General features: G+C 36.1%; 1 protein-coding gene across 1 annotated transcript in view; it reads right to left on the bottom strand.

Annotated features, from left to right (window-relative positions):
• Positions 1-17,637: 17,637 nt before the first annotated feature.
• LOC106883438 (FAS-associated factor 1) overlaps positions 17,638-27,801 on the bottom strand; it is a 72,345-nt gene continuing 62,181 nt past the window's right edge. Inside the window, exons 12-16 of the mRNA XM_052967123.2 lie at positions 27,536-27,624; positions 26,274-26,354; positions 25,720-25,818; positions 20,524-20,739; positions 17,638-17,881 (exon numbers count right to left, since the gene is read on the bottom strand). Of these exons, the coding sequence (XP_052823083.1) occupies positions 17,801-17,881; positions 20,524-20,739; positions 25,720-25,818; positions 26,274-26,354; positions 27,536-27,624 (566 nt within the window). The 3' untranslated portion in view covers positions 17,638-17,800. The remainder of the gene's footprint in view (positions 17,882-20,523; positions 20,740-25,719; positions 25,819-26,273; positions 26,355-27,535; positions 27,625-27,801) is intronic.

The raw sequence follows: 27,801 nt of genomic DNA, 5'->3' as shown, positions 1-27,801 counted from the left end.
CTTTTTTTATTGAAATTTCATTGGAAGCAATCCTTATATGTATGTGTGTGTGTGCATGCAGGTGCTTGTTTCTGTATGTCTTCACATTGACACTGTTTGAAATAATAGAGAAAACCTACAAATACACAAACTTATATGGAGCAAGGAGCATACTAGGGGGAGATAGGTATCCAGTGTCTGAGCATGAACTTGTGTATACAGATATTTTATGCTAGAAAGCTGCTGCTCTTTGAAAAGAGTTCAGCCTGGGTGTAAAAAGACAAATCCAGAAGGTATCTACAGTGTAATTATGGATTGTTTTAATGGTACACACATCTGCAATTTCATGTTGAATGTTTTCAAAACAAATATTTCCCTCCATTTAATATATGTACATGAGGTCAATGTCCTAGCCATCTTCAACTATGCATATGGGCACAACTTAAATAGTTAAGAAAAGACATTATAGAAACATTCTGACTTCTCAGAGTGAAAATTATTTTAGACACTAATCTTGGAGTGGTCATCTTTGTGGATGACACTCTAGATCGTATTGATTCCTTAAGCCTTTTAGGAAGCAAAATGAGTAACATTCATTTAGGATCCCCTCATTTCTAGTAACACTGAAGAACTTTGTGGAAGGTGTATGCAAAAGAATCTCTAACCTGTCCTACTACAAAGAGATCTTTGATAAGGCAGTCCCTTATAACAATAGCACTCTTGAGGCCAATAGTAAGATCACCTATGACACTACCAAAGAATAAAGTGCAGGAATGTAATTTGGCTTGCATTCATCTTCAAGGAAGATCTTACTTACATTAGATCTAAGGTTAATTTAACAGGCATTTTCCACTAGAGTACAAATACAGAAAATTATTCATTGAACACACTTTTAAGGTCACGTATCGAGCTGCTCTCCTAAGATAAAATAAATTGCTCACATCAATCCCCTCCTGTTGAGGCTGGATGTTCATCCAGGAACTTTATGGCATATCTGCAAATGGGAATCAGAACACACACCAACCTACAACATATATTGGATTGATTAAAAGATTCTTAAAGCAGAAATTCATTAACCACATTGCCTCCTTGAGAAACATTAAAGAACAGAATATGACAAAACTAGCAAGCTGCATCAGAAAATTAAAAGGAAATGACAATAGCTGGAAGATTAATGAAAACTACAGACCATGCATGAATGCTAACACCAGAGGTATGCTGTGCAAAGCAGGAAAGAGCACATTCCGAAAGAGTTTGGGAAAACCTAGCTTGCATCTTAGTGCCAAGATAGAGATCTTCACCTTTGCATACACAAGAGAAAATTCATACTCAGATACTAAACACTCCACAATAGCACTCATCTATTTTTTATATGCTCCTTGCCCTTTATAAATTCTTATATTGTATATGTCTTTCCTCCGGACCTTCCAAATTTTCTGATTATCCCAAACATTGTTCCTTTTCTCTTATCTCTCCTTCCCCACTGACTCATCCTCTACCTACCTTTCTCTCTCTCTCTCCTATCTATCTCTCTGCATCCCTTTAATTTTAATATGTACATTGATGAGTAATGTGAGCCAAGAATGAAAACATTGTGTTCAATCTATACATAAGCTGTCTACAACAATTCTTCCCTGACCATTGCAAGTCTAATAATATAGTCACCGATGAGCAGTAGGTGGAAAGAAAGAAGTGTGGAGATATGCTGAACAACTTATAGTAAATAATACTGTGTTGTCTGAAGTATGAACTACTGTGGAAGCCTTACAACAGTATGGCTTGATTACAAAAACGAATTTAGTCTATTCACCCACTCAGTTACTAAAGTCACTGCAGCAGACGAAATACTACTTCAATTGTTGCCATTGAAAGGCTTATTTCACTTACATTTGTAACTGAAAGTGGAATGATTATCTCTATTATGGATATTTCACTGGGAATATTTTAAGGCAAATGCTTAACCTGTGTTTCTGGTTATTTTGGCCCTAAATCCACTGTCATGTCTGTGAAGAATATCCACTGGTTACATCCTAGGGTCTACAACAGCAAGCAACACTGGCATAACCCATAATTTCTTTGTGGATGATCTGAAGATCCGTGCACAAAATATTTACAATGCTGGAAAAACAGCTAGATTTAATCACAGTATTTTCTGCTATCCCATGCAGTGCCACATAAAAGCCCCTGTGTGAGGCCATGTAAAAGTGTCCATGCTGTGCCACATAAAAGCACTCAGCATACTCTGTAAAGTGGTTGGTGTTAGGAAGGGCATCTAGCCATAGAAACCATGCCAAAACAGACTGGAGTCTGGTGCAGCTCCCCAGCTTGCCAGCTCTGCTCAAACCATCCAGCCCATGCCAGCATGGACAATGGACATTAAATAATGATGATGACGATGATGGTGTAAGGATGGAATTTGGCCAAAAGGAATAATAACAATAATAATAATAATAAAATCTTTTCTACTAAAGGCACAAGACCTGAAATTTTGTGGGAGGGGACTAGTCAATTACATTGACCCCAGTGTTTCTCTGGTATTTAATCTATCAACCCCAAAAGGATGAAAGGCAAAGTTGACCTTGGTGGAATCTGAACTCAGAATGTAGCAACAGGCGAGATACCTCTAAGCATTTTGTCCAGCTTGCTAACGATTCTTCCAGCTCACGACCTAAATTAATTTATATCCTTGTTATCATCATTGTCATTTAACATCCGCCTTCCATGCTGGTATGGGTTGGACAGTTTGACTGAGAACTGGGAGGTTGCACCAGGCTCCAGTCTAAAGTGGCAAGGTTTCTACTGCTGGATGCCCTTCCTAACGCCAACCACTCTGAGAGTGTAGTGGGTACTTTTTGTGTGCCACCAACACGGGAGCCAGTCAGGTGACACTGGCATCACCTATGCTCAAATCGTGCTTTTTACATTCCAGTCAGGCAGCACTGGCATCGACCACACTCAAATGGTGCCTTTTACATGCCACCAGCGTGGGTGCTAGTCAGGCAGCAGTGGCATTGGCTACAGTTGAATGGTGCTTTTTACATATCGCCTGCACAGGTGCTAGTCAGGCAGCACTGGCATCAGCCACGCTCGAACCGTGTCTTTTACATGCCACCAGCACAGGTACCAGTCAGGCAGCACTGGCATTGGCCACCACTACGATTTCACTTGATTCAACAGGTCTTCACAAGCACAGCATATTAGCCAATAATTGAAAAGTGCTTTTAAACGAGCCAGTTATGTAACACTGGCATCATCTATGACTATGATCTCACTTGGCTTGCCAGGTCTTTTCAAGCATGGCATCTCTCCAAAGTTCTCGGTCACTTGTCATTGCCTCTGCTTCTCCCTAGCACAAACTCAAACTGCATCTTTCTCAATTTATGGCATGCACTCCAGGCAAGAGCTTCCCTTACTACATTGTCTTTTTCAGTACTTTGTGTCCACGCACCAAGGTATTTGGAATTTTCAACTGCCTTGAGCAACTTGCCATCTCTCACTTTCACTGACACAGGCATTTTGTGGTTGAATACTTGGTCTGAGATAAGACTTGCTACCGCTGCCCAAAACTGGAGACCTAAGTGATACTGGGAATTACAAGAGGGATCAGTCTGTCATCCATTGTTGCAAAAATGGTATACATGAATACAACCTAAGATAGACAAACAATTGCGACCAAATCAAAATGGATTCAGATCAGGACAATCAACAACATCTCACATTGTCACACTTAGAAAACTGATAGAGAGTGTTAAGAGCCATAACAGGAACGCTATCGTTATCTATGTAGACTTCAAAAATGGTTTTTGATTCAGTACATAGAGGAATGATGATGAAGATACTTAAAGTATATGATATTCCACCAAGAATTCTGAGAGCAACAAGTAAGAGCGAAAGTTATCATTATTTACATTTGACGGATATTTGTCTTCATCTTGTTTGTTGTTAACACGTTTCGGCTGATATATCCTCCAGCCTTCATCAGGTGTCTTGGGGAAATTTCAAACCTGGGTTCTCATTCCTCAGGTATTTTTCGATATTATTATTATTATTATTCAGGTCACTGCCTGGAATCAAACTCGGAATCTTGGGGTTGGTAGCCCGCACTCTTAACCACTATGCCATATGCCTGTGGGCAATTATGGAGTGAATTTTAGGGCTTATAAATCTAATATTTTCCTATCCTTCCTTAATACTGGGTCCTACATGCTTCTCATATCTGCACTCGGTCTGCTTAGGAGGTTGTTGCGTCCTAACAAGCTGCACATATGTAAACGGCATCAAGCAGTAACAGTAACTGACCTAGACTATGCTGATGACCTGGCATTACTAACAGAGAGGATAGATCAGGAACAGGAGATGCTGAGCAGATTAGAGCAGGAATTGGGGAAGGCAGGGTTGTACTGTCATGCAAAGAAAACAGAGCATGACTTTAGAAAAGTTCAATATGTAACAATTATTGTTGTTATCCAAATTCCAGTCATAGGACTTTTACTTTGTTAGAAACTAGTTCCTTTCTTCTTGGAATGATAAAAAAAAAGAAGTTATTTATATATATGTGTGTATATAATCATCATTATTTAACATCCATTGTCAATGCTGACATGGGTTGGACAGTTTGACCAGAACTAGCAAGCTGGAGAGCTGCACCAGGCTCCAGTCTGATTTGGCATGATTTCTATGGCTGGATGCCCTTCCTAACACCAATAACTTTAGAGTGTGCTGGGTGCTTTTACATAGCACTGGATGAGCAGTATTATGTGGCACAGGCATGAGTGCTTTTTACATGGTACTGACAGGCCAATCCTCTTCACCAGGGGAACCAGCCTTAACATTTCTGCTGTGGAGCATGAGTCTTCTTGAGTACAGCAAGGTACCAAGCATCTTAGTCCTTTGTCATCTTGCCTGAAAGATTCAGCATCCCGAGGTCATCCATCAGTACTTCATCCCATGTCTTGGGTCTCCTACTTCCACATGTTCCATCTACTCTGAGAGATCAGCACTTCTTTATGGAACTGTCAGCATCCATCCACATCACATGACCAAATCAGAGCTGTCTTCTCTCTTGCACACAACATCTAATTTTTCTTATGCCTAACTTCTCTCTCAATACACTAACACTCTGTTAAACATGTACACTTACATTACACATCCAGCAGAGCATACAAGCCTCAATCTTCTCTCTAACCTTCACATGTCTTCTGCATTCAGAGCCCATGTCTCAATACTATGCTGTCCATATACATGCATCATACAATCTTCCTTTCACAGCCAACAGCTCTCTGAATTTCCTCCATCCTATTCTTATTTTAGGTATCACACTCCATGCATCCTCCCCCACTACTAATTTAGTCCCCTAGGTAGCAGAAATTACCTATCTCTGAGCCACCATGGCATTTGAATGAATCAATTTCCTGAGTCTCCATAGTTTTTATGGATCCTGTGCATCTTCCACATACGAACACTATCTTCTCTGATAACCATCCTATTAATCTACTGCACCTCTTGTGTCCATAGCTTACACTGGGTACACCATATGGAGTCCCCGCCTATGCCTTTCCTACAAATTGAACAGGGCCACCTACTTGGTGGAAATGTTTCAAGTCAATGAAAATATGTTATTTTTGGAACTGGTGATAGGGAATGAAATATGAACATGCCTTAACCCTTTAACGTTCAAATTAATATGTCAAAAGTAATCCTTATTCATTTACATTTTTAAAAATTAATCTGGTATTATCTTGTAGCTTCAAGAGTGGAAAGATGTAATTGTTTATTTTTAGAATGACATTGCAGGGTAGGTATGAGATACTGGTTCTGGCCAGTTTGAGCATAAAATGAGTAGAATATTTGGGCCGGATTAAACACTAAAGGGTTAATGATTCAGAAATTAAGGCTCAGTCCACATAATGGTGTCACACCATTACATTGTTCACGGTCCAAGACATACAAAGAGCCAATGATTGCTGGTTTCGCCTGACTGGCCTTCGTAGGATTTTTGAGCGAGATCGTTGCCAGTGCCCCTAGACTGGCTCTTGTGCAGGTGGCACATAAAATACACCATCTTAAGCGTGGCCGTTGCAAGTACCGCCTGACTGGCCTTCGTGCGGGTGACACGTAAAAGCACCCACTACACTCTGAGTGGTTGGCGTTAGGAAGGGCATCCAGCCGTAGAAACTCTGCCAAATCAGATTGGAGCCTGGTGTAGCCATCTGATTTCACCAGTCCTCAGTCAAATCGTCCAACCCATGCTAGCATGGAAAGCAGACGTTAAACGACGATGATGATGATGATGATGATGGATGTCATTGTTGATTTTCTGGAATGTAGCTGTAATGAGAACATCAAATGGTACATTGAGACACCAAAAAAGCTTAGAAGCCATTAAGAAGAAGAGGTTAAATAAGAAGCTATACCTTATCCACACTCTTGTGTGACCATATATGCTTTTAGCAACAAAGTAAGCAATTGACAAATGAAGCCGTTCTGTAGCCCTGCATACACAGTACAACTTGTTTGGTCTAATGAAGGAAAGACTTTGATGACACAAAAGTGGTGTGTATGCTTTCCTATCTGTCTTCAGTAATAAAACTATTAGAGAACCAAAACCCAAAATATAAACAACTTAAGTTACACTATCTGGATCTATCTTTTTTTTTTTCTAAAAAAACAACAAAAATCAAACCAAATGGTTATTGTCATTGCAAGAAATTTATAAGAATTATGATAGATTTGGAATTAATGCACACTTGGCATTGGGTGTCTAGGTAGCATGTGGATATATTTACACACATGTGAATGCAAGTAAATCTAAGTTGCATGTACAGGACACATACACATATCTATGTACACTCCTACACATGCTGATATATCACTTGCATTTGGTGGTAGTGGGTAGGGAGACTAATAAAGAGAAAGAAAGTAAAATATACACATACACAACTGCACACGGAGGTAAAGTCATGCAGCATGTATAGGCATCCAAAGCAAATGGCTTTGACAAAGTCTACAAATCTGTCTAGATGTGTAGTGATATTTTACTAGGCGCAGGAGTGGCTGTGTGGTAAGTAGCTTGCTTACCAACCACATGGTTCCGGGTTCAGTCCCACTGCATGGCACCGTGGGAGAGTGTCTTCTACTATAGCCTCGGGCTGACCAAAGCCTTGTGAGTGGATTTGGTAGATGGAAACTGAAAGAAGCCCATTGTATATATGTATACATATGTGTGTGTGTTTGTCACCCCACCATTGCTTGACAACCGATGCTGGTGTGTTTACGTTCCCGTAACTTAGCGGTTCGGCAAAAAGAGACCGATAGAATAAGTACTAGGCTTACAAAGAATAAGTCCTGGGGTCGATTTTCTCGACTAAAGGCGGTGCTCCAGCATGGCCACAGTCAAATGACTGAAACAAGTAAAAGAGTATATGTATATTTGTTGGTTTTACACTATTAGCATAAAAACATCAATCATTTTATAGATATTCAAGATTGTACATACATGTAGAAACTTTCTTATATGTAGAAGTAAAACTCAACAAGAAATACAGGACTGTAATATTTAATGCTTACATTCAATTACAAAATGGAAAATAATAAAATAAAAGTTCAGAAAAAGCTTTTTTTTTTTTTTCATTTAGAGGAAAATTGCAATAGTTTTCATATCACATTTCCTTTTTTAATATTATTAAGTCTGTAAACTCCTGTATGTTGACTTGTAGATAACTCTAAACATATGCATGTATGCACAAATGTGTATGTGTGTGTGTGTGTATACAAGCGAGTGGACAAACAAAAGAAAGTGACACTCAACACTTTTGGTAGGAGTTGCATATGCTATTTAATAATAGTTTGACTAAATTCCATGCAACTTAAAGTTTCACAGGCTCTAGAATGAACCTATCTCGTCAATCATCTGGAGAGATTGAAGATGCCTGATAAGTTGCACAGTCTTGTGCAACAAGCATTTGAAACTTTAAATTGCATGGAGCTGAGTCAAACTGTTATTGATTGATATATATATATACACACATATGTATGTATGTATACAATGTAAATATTTACATAAAAAACGTGTATATAATATATACATTTATATATATATATATATATATATGCATACATGTGTATGTATTTATACACCTCCATGTAGTTCATCATATTCACTCTTGCTCAACACAACTATCACCTAAAATATGTTTGTTAAGTGAAGAAAACTAAAATGAAACTAAATACTTTTGGAATCTTCAGGCTTCTCCTATATTAATGCAACTGGGTATTTTTTGAATAAATATGCAGTTTGTACATTGAAAAATGGCATCAAATTACAATTTGGGATTATTGTATAAAATAAAAAAAAAATTAATTCACTCAAGTAGAGTTGAATAAATGAAGTGCAATATATTCTGTTTCAATATTTCTTATATTTGTTTTCCTACACACACACAAATATATATGTATGTATTTATATATGTATAGATAAATGTATATACATATATCTCTATAAACATATGTACGCATATATATTTCATTATAATTTTCTTTTTGCATATATCTCACATGACATTACAGTGTCTTGTAGCAGAGTAAATATCCACCAGACTTAAGGGTGCTTGTACATGAGCACACATTGACTATCTCATGCAGTTTATAATCAGGACCAACATTTGAATTCAACTGAAAAACAAACATACCAATATGATTTAGGGACATACAGGGAAGAGAATCCACAGGTTAAAAATAAAAAAGGGAATTTTACAATGCTAATGTTGGAACAACTAGTTCTAACATTAGAACAAGTTATATTTATATTCAGCTTATCAAACTGAGTCCTTCTTGGGGATCTCTGTGCTTGAATACAATATAAACAGTGAGTCTATTGGTCGGTTTTTCTGTATTATAACTACTCCACCATCAATGTCTTTCATATATAATCTCAATGGTTATATTTAACAATAACATGAGAGAGGAATAAGCTGGCAAAATTGTAAAGCACCAGGATAAATTATGTATTTCCCTGTTGTCAAATGAGTGTTCTGCAATTTCTTGCTGAACTATCATCCAGATGATTTGTTTATAGTGATCAGATGTCTGTGTTACACAGAAGCTCACTCCCTCCATCAAGTCAACATTGCCCGTACAGGTGAACAAGTGTAGCACACATCAGACATCAAAATGGTTGCAGAGTATCATGATATGAAGTGTTTTGCTCAAGAACACAACACACTACCTGGTCTGGGAACTGAAACCAGAATTTCGCAATTTTGAGTGCAACACCCTAATCATTAGACCAATGCACTGCTCGATCTGGGAATTGAAACCATGGTCTTGCAATTGCAAGTGCAACACTGACACTAGGCCCTGCAGTAGGAGATATACACACACATATGTATTAAGAGGGAAAGAGGTTTGGTGAAACAAACAGGAAAATAGAATAATGTGTGCATATATATACACACACACACACACATATATATATATATATTAACATAACTAAAATTATAGAGTAACCCAAAGACAGAGTTTCATGCACTGGCACTTTTCAAATGCTGATGAATGCCAATATATATATATATATATATATATAATTATACACCTTACATTTAGTTTTGACCCTTTCTCTGCATTCAAACACCACTAAATGTCTACTTTGTCCCTTTCATATATTTGAGTTTAATTCAATCAACTATAACACCTACTGCAAAAGATGGACTTTTCTACACTTCATCTGTTCTTTGTAAAATGTAACAATGACTTTTTTTTTTTTTACAAGGTCTTCCAATGTTTCACATAAGGTTTAGTTGACCAATTAGACTTGGTACATGAGTACTACTTACTTCAATGGACCCAATAAAGATTGATAAATTACAGTTGTCCCTCAAATAGTAACTGAATTCAGAATGTTCAGTGAAAGAAATATATATTGTGGGGCATCTAATCAGCTCCTAACACTACAGCACCATATTTTGTGAAATTGTTAGAGCACAAGACAAATTGCCTTTTAGTACTTGTTGCAGCTCTACATTTTGAGTTGAAATCCTGCCAAGGTTAACTTTTCCTTTTGCCCTTCTGGAGAAGGGGGGATGTCAATAAAATAAAGTACTAGTTATGTACTGCAGTTGATTCAAGTGAAAATAACCTCTTTCAAATCTTTTGCTAAATGCCTTTGTTAAAATTATTATTGAAGGTCATCTCAAGCAATTATATCACTAAAAGCAAGCCAGTGTGAAATGACTAGAATCTTTCTTTATAGGACTATGGATTGCCAAGTCTGAGGTGTTAGACAAACAGCCTGAAGTTTGCAGTTGACTGAAAATGGATGAAAGAACAGAGACAGCTTATATAAGCATTGCTGAATTCAAGTCAGTCCTCTTGAGGAAGGCAATAGAAACCCTTATAGTTTGCCCTGAAAATATTGGACTTATTTCTTCAAGAGTCATAAGGTGTAAAATCCTAGTACAAACAAGGGCATCATGTAACCGAGAAGTGCATTACTAGAGTGAACTGAATTCCTTTACCTAGGACAAGACAACAGAAAAAACTACGTCAATATGCATTTCATTGATTCAAGGCACAAAGTCAAAGTCTTTAGCAATAGCATACCATACCTTACCCCAGTTGTTAAAAGGACATGTAGGAATAGAAAGCTATAAAACTCAGCCAATCTAATCATTTAGAAAAAATATAAATAAATCAAAATGATCAAAATGTTGCTTCTATCTAAGTATTCCTTATTTCACAAGCTCCTATATTAGTTAGTCACTTGACTTTGTGATCAAGTTTCTCTTGTGTTTATCTATATGGATGGCCTGCATTGTTCACTTTTTCATAGAAAAAAAGTCTGATATTGCAGAACAGAGGAAGCTGAACAATGGAATTGAATATAATCTGTCAAATAGTTGGAGGAACAATTTGTATTTGGTACTTATGATTGGATTTCAGATCCTTATAGAGGTAACGTTGCATTTCATCTCTTGAGGATCCATAACATAAACAGCAATAGAGTTAATTCCAATGATTATTACCACTAACTCTGCAATTCTTTGACCTTGTACCAATGCAAGAAATCAATTAAATGGTGCCTCGGTTTCCCTCCTTACAGAAGACTACCCTTGTGAACTGTACAAAACCCTTGTCAGATTTTTAACACAATTCAGAGGGACAAAACCACGGCACATCTATTTATTTTTTTCATTCTAGTCCCTTTATAATCTTTTTATTACAAAAGACCAAACAAATAAAAAGTCATAGTTTTAAGGGGAGGAAACTGTTGTAATGTTCATGCCTTTACTGCAGGTATTTAGAGGAATAAGTAAAGTGAACTGGCTTTAACTGGAAATTGTAACTGCATTGCAGTGCAAGTGAACAAGAAGTTTACAACTTGTTCTAAAATAATTTACAGATATCAAGAAGCACTTCAAACTTGAGAAACAAGCAAGCAAATATTATTAGATAATTCAATAGCAATTCACTAGATAAAAATGACAGGCAGTGCAAAACAACTATTGTAAAGGTTGATTATATAATCTGACTAAACTATTTCCATTTAGTGACAACATAGAGCTGTCAGTTTCCATTGATTGAAATGGCTTCGGAGAACAATCAAATTTTGGGTTTGGTGTGAATTGATTTCAGTTACAAGTATGCTTAAGCCCTCACTAGCTATACTATTATTCCAGAAGCAGTTCTCTCTCTCTCTCACACTATACATATATACATGCATACACACATACATACATATATGGTGGTAGTGTCCCTTCTGCTGTAGCTGACTGTTGAGGATTCTGCAATTTCTTGCTGAACAACCTGCTGCACAGATGATTTGTTTATAGTGGTCAAATGTTTGTGCTATACATTAGATAATTCCATCAAATTAACATTGTACAGGTGTCCAGTGTGCCACATGTCAGATGTTGAAGTGATCACAGAGAAACATAAAATGTTTTGGTCAAGAAAGGAATGCAACGCCCAGTCCAGGAAATGAAACTATGATCTTGCAATCATGAGTGCAACCTGCTAACCACTAAGATGTGTGCCTTCACACACAAATAGATAGATAGAACAGAAGTTCATTAAAAACCTACAAAAAAATTTTTTGTTTGAATATGACTACAGTCTAGTATTGGCGAGTCACTGCAAATTGAAAAGGCAAAAAGTCAGCCTTGGTGAGATTTGAACATAAGATTTTATTAGCACTCCAAGATGACAAAAAAAAAAAAAAAAAAAAAAAAAAAAAGAGGATTGGCATGTCTAGTCTCTCTCCACCACATACAGATTTCCAAACCACCCAAGACATTTTTTTTTTTTTTTTGTTTCTTCTTTAATTTTCCATTCCTCTGAAATTAAGGTACTAGTAACAGAAATGTAGCTGACTTAATCAACTATTTCTCGCTTTGCAAAAAAAAAAAGTTGATTTCATGTTCAGTCATGCAACATCATTAAAAATTAAAAAAGAAAAAAAATGAGTTAAGATTTGCTTATGCTACATTGCAGTTAACTCCTTCCATGTTCTCCAGTGACTGTAGTTAAATCTCATATGGCAGGGGAAAAACATTTTTTATTTTTACCAGTCAGAATATGAAGACATTATAAGTGAGACATCTGCACCCAACTAATTTTAACTCAGAACAGCGAATTTAATAGTCTGCTTCTCTGTCAGTCTTCTACCATCTAACTCCATCTTAATATCATACAATATTAATAGTTTTAATTCAGGTAAAAGAAAGTCAAAGTGTGGGGGTTTGTTTTTTTTGGGAGAAATTTTCATTTATGTAGGTTTTACCAAATTTGTCTCAATTATATTTCACTTGTTAATCATCAGTTTTAGGAAAATAATCAAAGAGAAATAAAACTGAGAAGAGGAAATTTATAGAATTAAAAACAAAAATCTAATTCCTAAAACAAAACAGAAAAAAAAATTACATAAAGTTACTTAAAAGATTCCCCCCACCCTAGTTTGTTACTATATATATATATATATATATATATATATATTTATATATATTTATATAGACCTTAACATAATTAGTAAAATTTAAGAAATTTTAAGCTGTAAACAAAATAGAATTATTAAAAATGAAACAACTTATGTTTTATTGCTTCCCTTGAATACAATTAAAATTTGAAATTAAGCAGATTTTCATGAGAGAAAAAAAATGTACAAATATTCAAGAAGAAGCACGCAAAAAGAGGAAAGAGGGAGATTTATTTATGCTGATTTATATATTTGTAAAAGAATTTGATTTTGGTTTCGTTAAAAGAAATGCAGAGAGAATGGAAACAGCATTAAGTTACCTGTTTCAAAGTAAAAAGAACAAAAGAGACCTCAACAACAAGCATACACATGCACATAAGTCAACAGGAAAAGTTAATAGAAAGTTCACCTTTATTTCCCTGTTAACAGGAAGGTAAGATATGTGAATTTTGAATCTAAACAACCAATACAGTATTTGAGTAAAATAATATGAAATGTTAATAAAAATTAAGTTTGGCTTGTTGGTAAACCAGCACTGCCAGCAGTCTTAACAAGTGCTAATAGTGATGAAATACAACTAACCAGCCTAGACTTGTGTACCTTCAAACATATTTCATTGATGGGAAATGTAATGCACAGAGATACATTCATCTTGTTTCCAGATATTCAAACTATCACAGACTTATTTAGAGTATTTAAATAGTAACATGAGCTAAGAAAGTAAGTGCAAGCAAACACACACACACACACACACACACACATGCAACTGCATCTACTCATTGTTAGTTTATCATCATAAAAACCTTAATACCAGTATGACAATGTAAGTTAGTGAACAAAAACTGACAGCACACGTACACACACAACACACACACACACACACACACACACACACATAAACTGAACAATGTGGTATATAATAAAAGTAATAAAGAATAATATTATAAAGACATGAACCACAATGATAACTGTCCTATTTCTTACTCCTCAATCTTTAAGTACTTTGGAACCCTCATACACTTCTTCCCAGGTCAAACTAAGAAAACAACAGCAAGAATGACTAGATATTATCAACCATGTAAAACATGGAAGATTAATTAAATGGCTAGAAACTGACATCTTTAGATAGATAAATAAATAAATAAATAAAATAACCCAGAGTTGTATAGGAGGAAACATGGATCATCACCAGTATGTAACTGGTTCTCACTTACAGATTTTTCTGCACCACCATTAGCGCCATATGTAAAGTAGTCCAAACCAGGAATACAAAAATCCAATTCAAGAACACTATCCGCAATGGTGGTGATTCATTATATTGGCCCTTGACCAAAAATTTGCAATGGAAGAGTAGAGTCAAATTAAACCTAGTATATAATTGGTATTTATTTCATCAGCCACTGTAAGATGTACTCAGTAAGAGGGATGAAAGTAAATACTGAAAAGCATTTAGCCCAAACCACTACCTCTTTTCAACATGAATAACATTGAATTATGTGGCTTTCGTTAGAGGTGATGAGAAATAATTTTCTACTATAAGCACAAGATCTGAAATCTTGGGGAAGGGGGACTAGTCAATTACATCGATCGATACTTAATTTATTGACCCCGAAAGAAGGAAAGCAAAGTCAAACTTGACAGAATTTGAACTCAGAACGTAACGACGGATGAAATGCTGCTAAGGATTTTGTATGTCAAGCTAACGCTTCTGCCAGCTCATCATCTTAATAATAATAATAATCCTTTCTATTATAGGCACAAGGCCTGAATTTTGGGGGAGGGGCTACTTGATTACATCAACCGCACTGCACAACTGGTACTTATTTTATTGACCCACCCAAAAGGATGCAAAGTAAAGTTGATCTTGGCAGAATCTGTCCCAGAAATGCAAGGAGCCAGAACAAATAATGTAAAGCATTTTTTTCCTGACATTCTTACAATTCTATCATCTTCAATAACAACAACAGTAATTGCCTCCAACTTTGGCACAGGGCCAGCAATTTTAGAGAGAGGGGGATTAGACAATTATACTGACCCCAGTACTTGACTGGTCATTTATTTTATTGACCCCTGCTAAAGGATGAAAGGCTAAGTTGATCACAGCAGGATTTGAACTCAGAATGTAAAGAGCCACCAGAAATGCCACATAGCATTTTTGTCCCATAAACTAACAATTCTGCCAAATAAGAAAATAAAGATGAGGATGCTTGCATGCAAGTTTAATGCTATAAAATAGTCATCATACCTGAAAAAAAAGAAAGAAATATACAGCAATGCATATGCAAATGTGTGGACAGGGTCACCATCCCTATATTTTATCATGTTCAAGGGTTTTGTGTGTGTGTGTGAGTAAAAATGAAAAGGGGAGCAAAACGTGTTAAACTAGATATGCAGAGAATTAAAAAAAAAGAAATTGAGAGTGGGGACAGAAATGTAAAAGAGAAAAGCCTGGTATTTAAAAAAATTTATAAGAAAACTTTGTATGTGTAAGTATGAGCAAGATAGGAAAACTTGCAAACAATATGTACAGATATATGTGTTGTAAGGTGATTAAAAAAAATTACATAATAATCCTTTCTATTATAGGCACAAGGCCTGAAATTTAGGGGGAGGGGGTCTAGGTGATTACGTCGACCCCAGTGCCTAACTGGTACATTTTTAATCGACCCTGAAAGGATGAAAGATAAAATCAACCTTGGCAGAATTTGAACTCAGAATGTAAGGACGGGTGAAATGCAACTAAGCATTTCGTCCAGTGTGCTAACGATTCTGCCAGCTCACTGATTTATAATGATCCTTTCTACTATAGGCACAAGGCCTGAAACTTAGAGAAGGAGCCTAGTTGATTTAATTGACCCCAGTGTTCTTACTGGTACTTATTTAATTGACCCCGAAAGGATGAAAGGCAAAGTCAACCTCGGTAGAATTTGAACTCAAGCGACAGACAAAATGCCACTAAGCATTTTGCCCAGTATGCTAACAATTCTACCGGCTTGCGGCCTTATAAAATTACATAATAACAAAAATAATACATATAAGCCTCTGAAATTAGAACTTAACATGTAAATTAATAGAAACCGAAATAAAATATCTAGTTTGTAAAAAAATTAATAATCAAGCAAACAACAATAAAAATAAAAACAAGACAAATAACAAAAATAAAATAAAAACAAGACAAATAACAAAATTAAATAAAAACAATTGTGCTGTTTGAAAGAATTTCAGCAGGTATCAGGTATTCCTGTAGTGAAGCCAAGGGTGGTATTGATATTGGTATGCAAATGGTGGTGAATGAGATGACAAGAAATTAAGAGAGTGAAGTAATTAATTAATTCATTCATTATTTCTAAATTAAGAGTAAAACTACTGAGGTTTGGCCTAGAAGAAAGGTATTTAAGTGCGTGTGTAGAGAGAGAGAAGGAAAGGAGTGCATGAGAAAGACAGAGAGAGCACACACAAAGGATAGAGAGAGGGAGAGAGAGAGAGAGTACACACAAAGGACAGAGAGAGGGAGAGGGAGAGGGAGAGAGTACACACAAAGGACAGAGAGAGAGAGAGAGAGAGCATAGAAATAAGGAAATGACAAAGGGTAAGGGTGAAAGAGAAACAGAGGGACAAAGAGACAGAATGTGTGTGTGTGTGTGTGTGTAGGCATGCCTGTATGCATTTATCTGTAAGTGTGTGTGTGTGTGTGCATGCATGCATTTATCTGTGTGTGTGTGTGTGTGTGTGTGTATGAATATATGTACAGAATTTGCACAAACAAATTAGGCAGTAGAAACAATTGTAATTAATTCTTGTAATGCAGGCAGTGTGTATCATGTCCTTATATAAAAAGCTAGATCAACATACAACCAAGTATGAGTGTGTATGTAATAAACACACACAAATATATTATACATTACACGCATACAAGGAACATGTGAATATCCATCAGCACAGGTCATGTTCATTTTTTTTTTTTTTGCTTCTCTTTTTTTTTAACAATTCAGACAACAGTTTTTATTTCATACTACTATTATTGTGGTGGTGGCGGTAACTATTTTATTAATATTATATCAGACAGTATTTTATATCCCTCTTCTTTATCTTCTTCGAGTCAGTATCTTTAAAGAGTGAAATATGTCCAAAATAATAATAATCTCTTAAAATACAAACTTGGTTGCGTTTTTTCTTCTTTTTTATTCCCCTTGCTTTTTTATCTTTCAAATTTTCTCTTACTCTATTCCATTCAGCTTTTTACTGCTAAACTTAGTTTATATATATATATATATATATATATATATATATATATATATATACAATTGCAGCGTGGAAGGTGTTTATAAGCCATTAAAAATAACACACAAAATCCGTTAGATTCACTTCAACATTTAAATTTAAATTTAAATGTTGAAGTGAATCTAACGGATTTTGTGTGTTATTTTAAATGGCTTATAAACACCTTCCACGTTGCAATTGTTTTCGTTCCAGCACACGATCTCAGATCAGGTCACTTGCTATGCAAGTACATCTCCTATATATATATATATATATATATATATATATACACATATATAAACACACACACTCATCCAAACAGACATACGCATGCATATTAGATTCAATGTGGCTTTGCTTGCAATGAACAGAGAAATAGATTGTCATCAAGTCAGATAAAATCAGTGATGGTTAAATTACAGCCTTGCAGATTTTTTTTTATGTATTTATTTATTCTGTATTTTAGATTTTTTCTTAAACCAGCCACTGAATACTCTTCTCTCTTTCTCTCTCTCTCACATACACAAAAATAAGATAATAAAAAAAAAGAATAAAAAGACAGTATTGAGTCCCTTTCAGCTTTCAGTGATACTCCTATCGTTCTGCTATAAACAGTGTTACTTGTGGATACAACTTGAGCTGCTCAAAAGATTTCCGCTCATCTAGCTGAGTCACCTGAAAATAATAACAACCATAAGCTATAATGTTACAGCAAGAAAGTAAAAAAAAAAAAAATACAATTGAAATTTATCACCACTTAAATGTGGGTGTTCTGTTAAACTTTACTGTGATAGTTACCATGAGAGAAAATCTCATATTAGCATCTAGTGCAAAATGTACTATTGTTTATATCGCTAGTGGGAGGATAAATCCCAGCCACCTCCAGATCATGTGATTGCGACCTTCCATCTCGGGCAGTCGAGCACCCATCACTGATAAGACCAAGGAAAGTCAAAAACATGTGATCTGGTGGTCTCAGTGCTGGAGATGGTAGCGATTTGTCTCCACACTAGCAATACAAACAAAAGTCCATTTTGTCCTGAAAGCCAATATGAGAGATTTTTCTCATGATAACTACCACAGTAAAGTTTGTTCTAACAGTGGGGATAAATATTACCTCTCAGTATTAATACTGCCCGTGTTGCTAATATATATATTTTCTAACAATTGAAATTTTATCAGTCTCTTAATCCATACAGTATGTTTTTACACGTCCCCCACTAATTGCCTAATCATTGCACGTTAACCTATTTTATCATTATCTTCATTTAATGTCCACTTATCCCTGCTAACATGGGTCAGATGGAATTTGTTGAAGCAGATTTTCTACAGCTGGATGACCTTCCTGTTACCAACCCTCACCTGTTTTCCAAGTGAGGTAATATTTCCCCATCACCACACATCTGTGAAGATTAGAAACGAAGGTTAATGCTTACATGATAGTGACACTTATTTACAACAACCACACAAAGTCAAGGTAAGGAGTCAGTAACGTGCACACACATACATACACACACAAGCTTCTTTCAGTTTCTGTCCAGCAAATCCACTCACAAGGTTTTGGTTGGCCTGGGGCTATAGTAGACAACATTTGGCCAAGGTGTCACAAAGTGGGACTGAACCTAAGACGATGTGGCTGGGAAGCAAACTTCTTACCACACAGCCATGCCTGAGCCTATCAAATAAGAAGTTACTATGAATTGAATTTAAAACAGCTTCACCATTGTAAGTACCTTGCAAATAGATGTACATCCAGATTTAAGCACATGGTTGCAGTAGTGAGGTTTAAGGCATGGTTATAAGTTCAAATCTTACCATTGTCCTTCAATTGTAACTCTTAAGTTACAATGTTTGTGTAACTACAATGTTTGCAATGTTTGCAGCAGATTATACTTTGCTTGCAAGTTACTTGCTCACTTCATTGCTGCTGGTGTCACATAAAAAACACTCAATACACTCTGTAAAGTGGTTGGTGTTAGGAAGGACATCCAGCTGTAGAAACCTAAACAAAACAAACAGTAGAGCTTGTGCAGTCTTCTGACTTAGAATCTCCTGAGAAATTGTCTAACCCATGACAGCATGGGGGAAGTATGATGATGATCATCATCATAAAGGTACTCATGGACTAATGGTATGTTTTTAAGAATATAACGTCTTAATTTTCATCAAAATCATCATCATTGAATGTGTTTTCCATGTTGGGATGGATTGATCAGTTTGACTGGAGCTGGCAAGGCCAGAGGCAGTCAGGCTCCACTGTTTGTTCTGGCATGGTTTCTACAGCTGGACGCCCTTCCTAATGCCAACCACTCCAATGTGTAGTGGGTGCTTTTTATGTGGCACCAGCACTGGTATTTCTGTTGTGGCAGATGGCTCTTCTTGATTATAACAATGCACCAGATATTTTGGTCCTTAGACATCTCCTTTGTAAGGCTTAGTGTCTTGAGAAAAATTTTACAATAATGAATCATGGGGAGGGAGAGTGTTTCAACAACATCCAATACTAGACCCTGGTGAACAAAATCTTGCAAAGGACTGGCAAGTTACTCAGTGACAAAGATAATCCTTTAAATACTTATCACCTTGAAATGATCTCTATCCTGCAACACTTGGAAAAACACTGATGAATAAAAAGGAAAAATATTATTTCTAACACTGCAATGTTACCAAGGACTGGGTCCTTGAAGTTGCTTGTGTCACATTCCTAGCAATAACATCTTCATGTTACCAGCATAAATTTCATTTCCCCACAGTTAAGACTTTGTGGGACAAAAATAGCTTCTGGTATACACAGAAGACACTGTCATGGCAGAGGTAACAATTGTGTCTTTCAACAAAAGAAAAATGCTATCAACAGAGTTAAGATCAACTATCAACAGAGTTAGCAGGGTAGCAAACCATGGGAGCCTGTACATGGTTATTAGAAATAGCAACAAAATTGCTTCAAATTACACCATACTCTTTAAAAGGGCACAATGGATTAATGTACCACTCAAAATCCACAATAGATGAAATGGTTGGCATGCCTTTGATCATAAGCGTTTCTGATGCGTATCCAGTCATAGAAACCATGCCAGTAACTGACAATGGAGCCTGGTGCAGCCCCTGGCTTTACTAGCTCCATTCAAAACATCCAACCCACCCAACATGGAAAACACGTGTTAAATGATGATGCCAAACTTTAAGAAGTGGAGAATAGATGCCTCGGCTTTTCACATTTATTGCTGTAGTATTTTTAAACACCAACTATTTCCTAATGGATCCTAGGTCCATACATCAATACAGTCATAAAAAAAAAAAAAAAAAAGTCAACTCACATCTTGTGGTGGAAATCTTGACAACACCTTGAAATCTTCGTTTGGATAACCTTTTAATGTGAGAAAATAGAATAAATATCTTAAGGGTTCATGTCCACGAAATCTCCGGGTGATGAAGTCACCACTTGGCAGATGAAAGCGAATTTGGGTAATACCATCTTTATATTCTTCAGAAGGTTCTTCTGGAAGTTTTTTTGCTAACATTTCTCTTTTTTGCTGTAAAGAAAAAAAATAAAAGATAAAATCAAAATACAACCTGTAACAACTAAATACTATTTATGGGGATTTTCCATGAGATTTATTTATTTATTCTTGATAACAGTTTAACTCTTTAGCATTCAAAACTGGTTAAATTTTTTGTTACCATGTTTCAGTTGAGATATATTAACTTCATTAAAATTAAATTTTGAAAATATCGAATTTAGTAAAGTAACTTTGGTTAAGCTGATGTTTCGAACATAAATTAACATATTTTAATGGAAGGTTTTAATTTAGATCACTTTAAAACAGGGAACTATTGAACTAAGGATGGTCTTGAATGAAATAGTGTCAAATGGGCTAAATCTAGTGTCATAAAGTCATATATTACTGGTGCATTAAAGATGTTTTGTTTCAGTATTCTGTAAAAAGAAAACGCAAAAAAAAAAGCCTTCGCTCACAAGTGATTATGACTTGGTAGCACACACATTTTATGCAAATTGCTTCAGGTTTCAGGTACATATAACCTAGACACTCTCTTGGCCTTCCTACCCCTAACCTAACAGAACATCCAAGATGAGACAGAAATAAAGTGCCTTGCTCAAAGACACAACATGCTACACACAAACTTATGATCATGAGCTCGACACCCTATCTACTAAGCCACTCATCTTCATGTGTCTTTGTCTTTTCTACATTCATCATCATCATCGTTTAATGTCCTCCTTCCATGCCGGTACGGGTTGGATGGTTTGAGAGAAGCCAGCCAGATAGAAGCCTGCACCATACTTCTGTGTCTATTTTGGCATGGTTTTTTTACAACTGGATGCCCTTCCTAACACCAACCACTCTGTAGAGTGGGTTGAGTGCTTTTTACGTGGCACCAGCACAGGCAAGGTCAGTTTTGGCATGGTTTTTATAATCTTTGTTAAAAACCTAAACAAAATGTCCTTGTGATATATGCAGTAAAAGTGGCCTCAAATATGACCAGGCAATCCTACCAAACACAAATGAAAGCCCAGTAAGAAACCCACAGAACATATCTGAGAAATTTCGTTTTCACATGAAAGGCTGCTCTTCAGTAAACTTGTCCAACTTATGCCAAAATAGCAAATGTTCATCATTTTATATTCATTATCCTTGCTGGCATGATTTGGACAGGTTGTTACAGGCGATATAAACATGATTTTGACAGGTTGTTACATGGACAATGGATGTTAAATGATGATGAACTTATTGTATACAATGCTCAGGTGCACTACAACTCATCAGAGAAAGAAAGCAAAACTGCATGAACATTGCATAGAATATGCACAGGAAGTGAACAGTGAAATAAACAAAAAAAATAAATAAATAAAAAGTGGGAGGTGGAGACACATCTGGTGAACTGTCAGCAAATTTCAGAAAGCATGGACGTTTTGAAGGATGTAGTGTTTCAACAGTTAACAACTGATGCAAGTAGTTTATTCCATACTCCAGCAATTCTGAGCATGCAATTTGTGATGAGTTTGGCTTTGTTTGCAGATTTAAAGAAGCTGGTATGAGGTCTCACTGTAGCCAGAAGTGCTAAGAATTTGAGCGAGCAGTAGGATCCTCATGCATCGAAAATGAAGAGAGAGAGAGTCCACTTTTAAAACCATAGAACAGACACAATTCACTGAGGCAGATTTTCTATGGCCTAATACTCCAAAGAACACTTATTTTCAAACAAGGTAATATTTCTCACGGATGGATGCCAACAGTTCTATAAAGTGCTGATCTCTCAAAGTAGAAGGAACACATGAAATAGGGAGACTGAAGGACAACCTCAGGATGCTGAACCTTTGACCCTTTAGTGTTCAGATTAATTTGCCAAATGTAATGCTTATCTGTTCACATTAATTTTGATTTATTCAGGTTGAAGTGGGGTGTCCACAATATTTACTTGTCACTTTGTTAATTTTCTACATACAGATTTGAAATTTTGTAAATAGGTGCTTATATGCCAGTGGTTTATAGTTACATAATTTTAACTGATCTCTCAGATTAAATTTGACTTTTATGGGCAGGTAAATTTAATTAACAGATGTAAAAACAATAACATTATGAACAAACACTAAAATTCATATTCTTAATACATCTTACCTGTTTGATTTGTTACTAAAATTATCTCAGATGTCAACCATCAACAATTTTACATTTTTCAAGATGAGGTACATTAATTTGAATTAATTAAAATACAGATGTAATCGGTATAAGATTTTATTCTTTTTCTATATTTCATTCAAATGTTTTCATTGAAAATAAAGTACAAAACTTTATTACTAGCCAATATACCATTGGCTATGTACTCTTATACAATTTAACGATATACTTGGATGACATACTGATCAAAAGTGAATCAAGGGACAAACATATTGAACATATAGAAGAGGTTTTCAAACAAATAAGTGATTATGGGTTTAAAGTAATTGAGGACAAATGTGAATTTTTCTTGACAAAAATAAAGTACTTAGGACAGGTGAGCGATGAAAACCGGACCCTTCTAGGATTGACGTGATAAAAAAAATGCCTGCTCCCACTAACAAAACAACACTACAAGCATTTTTAGGTCTGGTAAATTATTACCAGCTGTACATACTTAAAATGTATGAGCTAAGAGCTCCGTTGAACAAGTTGCTAAAGAAGGACTTGAAATGGGATTGGACAAACAAATGTCAGAAAGCATTCGAGGAATTAAAAAAGCAGTTAACATCAGAGTTATCATTCATCCATTTTGACCCAAACCTGAAAATAATTGTGGCATCGGATGCCAGTGAATATGGAATAGGAGTTGTGATATTGCATAAATTTAATGATGGTAAAAGCACCCACTTCACTCTCGGAGTGGTTGGCCTTAGGAAGGGCATCCAGTTGTAGAAACTCTGCCAAATCAGATTGGAGTCTGGTGTAGCCACCTGGTCCACCAGTCCTCAGTCAAATCGTCCAACCCATGCTAGCATGGAAAGCGGACGTTAAACAATGATGATGATGATGATGAAAATCAAAGCTATTGCACATGCATCGAGAGTTCTATTACCAGGGGAAAAAAAACTAAAGCCAGATTGAAAAAGAGGCGTTATCAATCTTTGTAGTAAAAAAATTCCATAAATTCTTACATGGGAGGAAGTTTACACTGCAAACAGATCACCAACCGTTACTGTCTATTTGCGGTTCGAAAAAGGGTATCCCCACGCACTCAGCAAACCGCTTACAGCGCTGGGGGACTACCCTGTTGAACTATGATTTCCAGATGGAGTTTTTGCCATCAATGAAAATGGGACACACAGATGGGTTGTCTAGGCTAATTCCAAAATATGAGGAACCTTTTGAAGACACGGTGATTGCATCGTTAAAACTAGAAATGGAACTGAAGAACATTTTGTACAATGTAGTACATGATTTGCTGGTAACGCTGGAACAAATTAAATTGGAATCAAGAAAAGATAGGTTCATAAACAAGATTTTAAAAATGTTGAGTAACACGAAAAATATAAATGAGTGGGACACAGGCTCAAAGCACTATTCAGAATGTAATGAGTTATTATTATATGCACAAAGAGTGGCAATACCTGAAGCACTGCAAAACAGAGTATTAAAAGACTTTCATGTAGGACATCCGGGGATTTTCCGGATGAAGAGCCTCATGAGGAGTTACATTTATTGGCCAAATATGGACAAGCAAATTGAGAGACTGGTAAAACAGTGTAGGGGATGCACTATGGCAGGAAAGGCACCCCCAGTGCAGATTCAACTGTCGCCAAAAACAGATTCAGCATGGTCTAGACTGCATGTGGATTTTGCAGGACCAATAAATGGCTCTCATTATATCATAGTAGTGGATAGCTATTCCAAATGGCCTGAAGTGTGTAAATGTTCAAGGCCAACCACAAGTGTGACGACTGACTTCTTGGAAGAATTATTCACTCGTTATAGACTGCCAGATACAATCGTGTCAGATAATGGTACACAATTCACGGCAAAGGAGTTTGAAAGATTCTGTAAGTCGGTTCAAATGAAGCATGTGTTAAATCTGCCATACCATCCAAGGTCAAATGGGTTAGCTGAAAGATTCATCGACACATTCAAGAAGGCTTTAAGAAAGACTAGATGGGAAACCCTTGAAGATACAAAGATGACAAAGTTTTTGCAGGTGTATAGAATAACACAGAATCCAAATGCAGAGTTGGGTAGGTCACCTGCAGATTTTTTCCAGAAAAATTCATTCTATTTTTGATAAATTGTTGCCGAGTAGGAAACAGAAAATAGAAAATTCGGGAAGAAGAACGAAATTTTTTAACACAGGTGATGAAGTGTATTTTAAAATATATAGAAACGGAAAACAGAGCTGGGAATAAGGAAGTATAACTGGACGTCTGGGTAACGTGATGTACATGGTAATAGGACCAAAATATGAACACAAAAGGCATATAAACCAATTTAAAAAAAGATATACCAAAAATCAAGAGAGGTGAGAGGAACCAATGGATATATGGTATGATTTGTTCGAGGTCCCAGAACCACAAGCAGAAGCAGAACCGACACATAGGTTGAACAGGAAGAGAAAACCTACAGAAATGATGGAAATTAACGCTATGAGAAAAAGATATGTTAGTTTCTCACCAAGGAAATAAAATTGATAAATTCGGGTTTAGAAAAAGGAAAAAAAAAAAAAAACTTTCAAAAGGGGGAGGTGCTGTGTGGACGCCCCCAGACAATAAGTAGGCTAGTCCAATACGTATAAATAGTGGACGTGATAGCTAGTCGTAGAAGCGTCGCGTAGAGCGAGCTGGAGGTGTCAGTAGACTAGACGTTGAGCCGAGTTGTCGGAAGTGAGAGTTTGGTAGTTGAGTAGAGGTACATTATTGGCGAAGGCATGCCATCCGAACGTGTGATATAACACATAGATATATAAAACAAGGGAACAATGACTGTAAAGAAAAAAAAAGAATACAATTAAAAATTCATTTCTTTGCTTACTGCTTTGGATTTTTCATTTTCTACCCGCTCTTTTTCTTCAGCATCCTTTTTCTCTTGGGCCACTCGTTCAATTTCCATGTCTCTCTGTCGAAGTTCCTCCTGATGTCGTGGAATGAAAAGTAAACAGAATTCTTCAGTCTGTGTAATCGAGACATGGTTAATACTCAACACATTTCCCAAATACTATGCCAAATACTTCCCAGTTCTTCTCCTTTAGGACCTTAGCACTCTGCAAACATTGGTTTAAAAATCAACTACTAAGACCATGAGAATTGCCACTCCTTTGACCAACTCACATAAACCAGGGACAGTGGAGAATGAAAAAAGTTTCTAGCACAGACATAAGGCTTAAAATTTAGGGGAAGGGGCTAGTCAATATCATGAACCCCAGTACTTGGATAGCACTTCATTTTGTTGACCCCAAAAGGATTTGAATTCAGAATGTAAAGAACCTGAGCAAGTATCACAAGGTTGTTTCCTCAGTGTTCTAATACTACTCCCAATCACCATCCTAAAAAGAAATTAAATTAAAAACAACCAACTCTGTTACAAACCTTCAGTCTGTCAGCAACAAGAGATGCAGCATAAGCCTCATCTTGTTGTTGTTTAATTGATTCTCGGATTTCTCTCTTATCCTGTGGAAAAAAAATTACAATCAAATTTAATAAAGTTTTTAAGGTTGTTTATAGCAAAAAATTCTTTCATTCAAAAATCAACACCAATTCTTCATCTGATTAAAAATATTTGGTATTTCAATTTGTAATGGCACACAACTAGCAAATGTTGCAAACTAAGTAGCCTCAAGCAAGTCTCTTCTACCAGAAGCTCAAGTCAACATGCTAAATCTGACTGAAGATCATGTTAAGCTTACAAGTGTATGAGGAATACTCAGCTACTTGGTCAGTGAGCAAATAGTCCCAATGATCACACTCATTGAAATGTTTGCAGTAAAGTTATTTCTGAAACATGTTATGAGTCAACAAAGAACTTCCATACCAAACAAAGGGATCTTCATACTTGACAACATACTGAGTTCTAAATTCAAAGGTATTAAACTCAGATGGAATAGCTTGGTTAGACAGTTGCCCAAAATAGAACAAGCAAGCATGTATGTAAGCACACACACATACACACAATTGTGTATTATTCCTACACAACATGCTCTCATATCTCTAGTAATAAATGCTTATCGAGACGTTTCTGGCATAGGGTTTACTCTCAGCAAAAACCACAATATATTTTTGTGTAAATAAATGGTACAATCAAAAACACTAAATGAACACAGATTTAATATGCAGCCAAAATCAGCCCTACAAATTATTCAACACCTGTTTAATGAAGCCCTCACATTAGCATGGGTTGGATGAATGCATTTTCCAGTAAGGGAGTTTTTATTGTACTCATTTCAAAACCAGATAGCCATAGGAATTTGTTAGCTGGGAAGCGCCAACAAATATCACTGGCTGTAGCTCAATGACATTTTGGGGAAAAGTACAGAGTGTGATTAGTCACAGACACACACACAATACATACACAAATGTATGTGTGTGTGTGTGTGTGTGTGTGTGTGTGTGTGTGTGTGTGTGTGTGTGTGTGTGTGTGTGTGTGTGTGTGTGTGTGTGTATATATATATATATATATACATACATACACATGACAGGTTTTCTACAATCTGTATAGCCCAGGCTATAGTAGAAGTTATTTGCCCAAGATACCATGTGGTGGAATTGAACCCAAATCATGAAGTTATGAAGCAAACTTACTATAACCACACAGAAGTGATTGCATAAAGAAATGATTGAATAAAACACTATACCTCTTCCACCATATCTTTCCTTTGTTGGTCTTGGAAAAGTTCAAAAGCACTTATTAGGTTAGACATAAGTTCATCCAGATTTGTTGAACCTAGAAATATAAAAGACATTTTTTTTTTCAAATTCCGATAATGAATATCAGAGATATTCCTGAAATTATTTTCTTCATTGATATTGCAGCACAATATTACTCAAGTACTAACTGTTCAGGTAAGTGAATCACCAACCAACTAATCTAAAACGTCTCTTCAGTTGTTGGATTATTTGA

This window comes from Octopus bimaculoides, chromosome 4 (assembly GCF_046866305.1).
Source record: "Octopus bimaculoides isolate indiv1 chromosome 4, ASM4686630v1, whole genome shotgun sequence".
In the NCBI taxonomy this organism is placed as follows: domain Eukaryota; kingdom Metazoa; phylum Mollusca; class Cephalopoda; order Octopoda; family Octopodidae; genus Octopus; species Octopus bimaculoides.
This window is presented reverse-complemented; position numbering and strand designations above follow the sequence as displayed.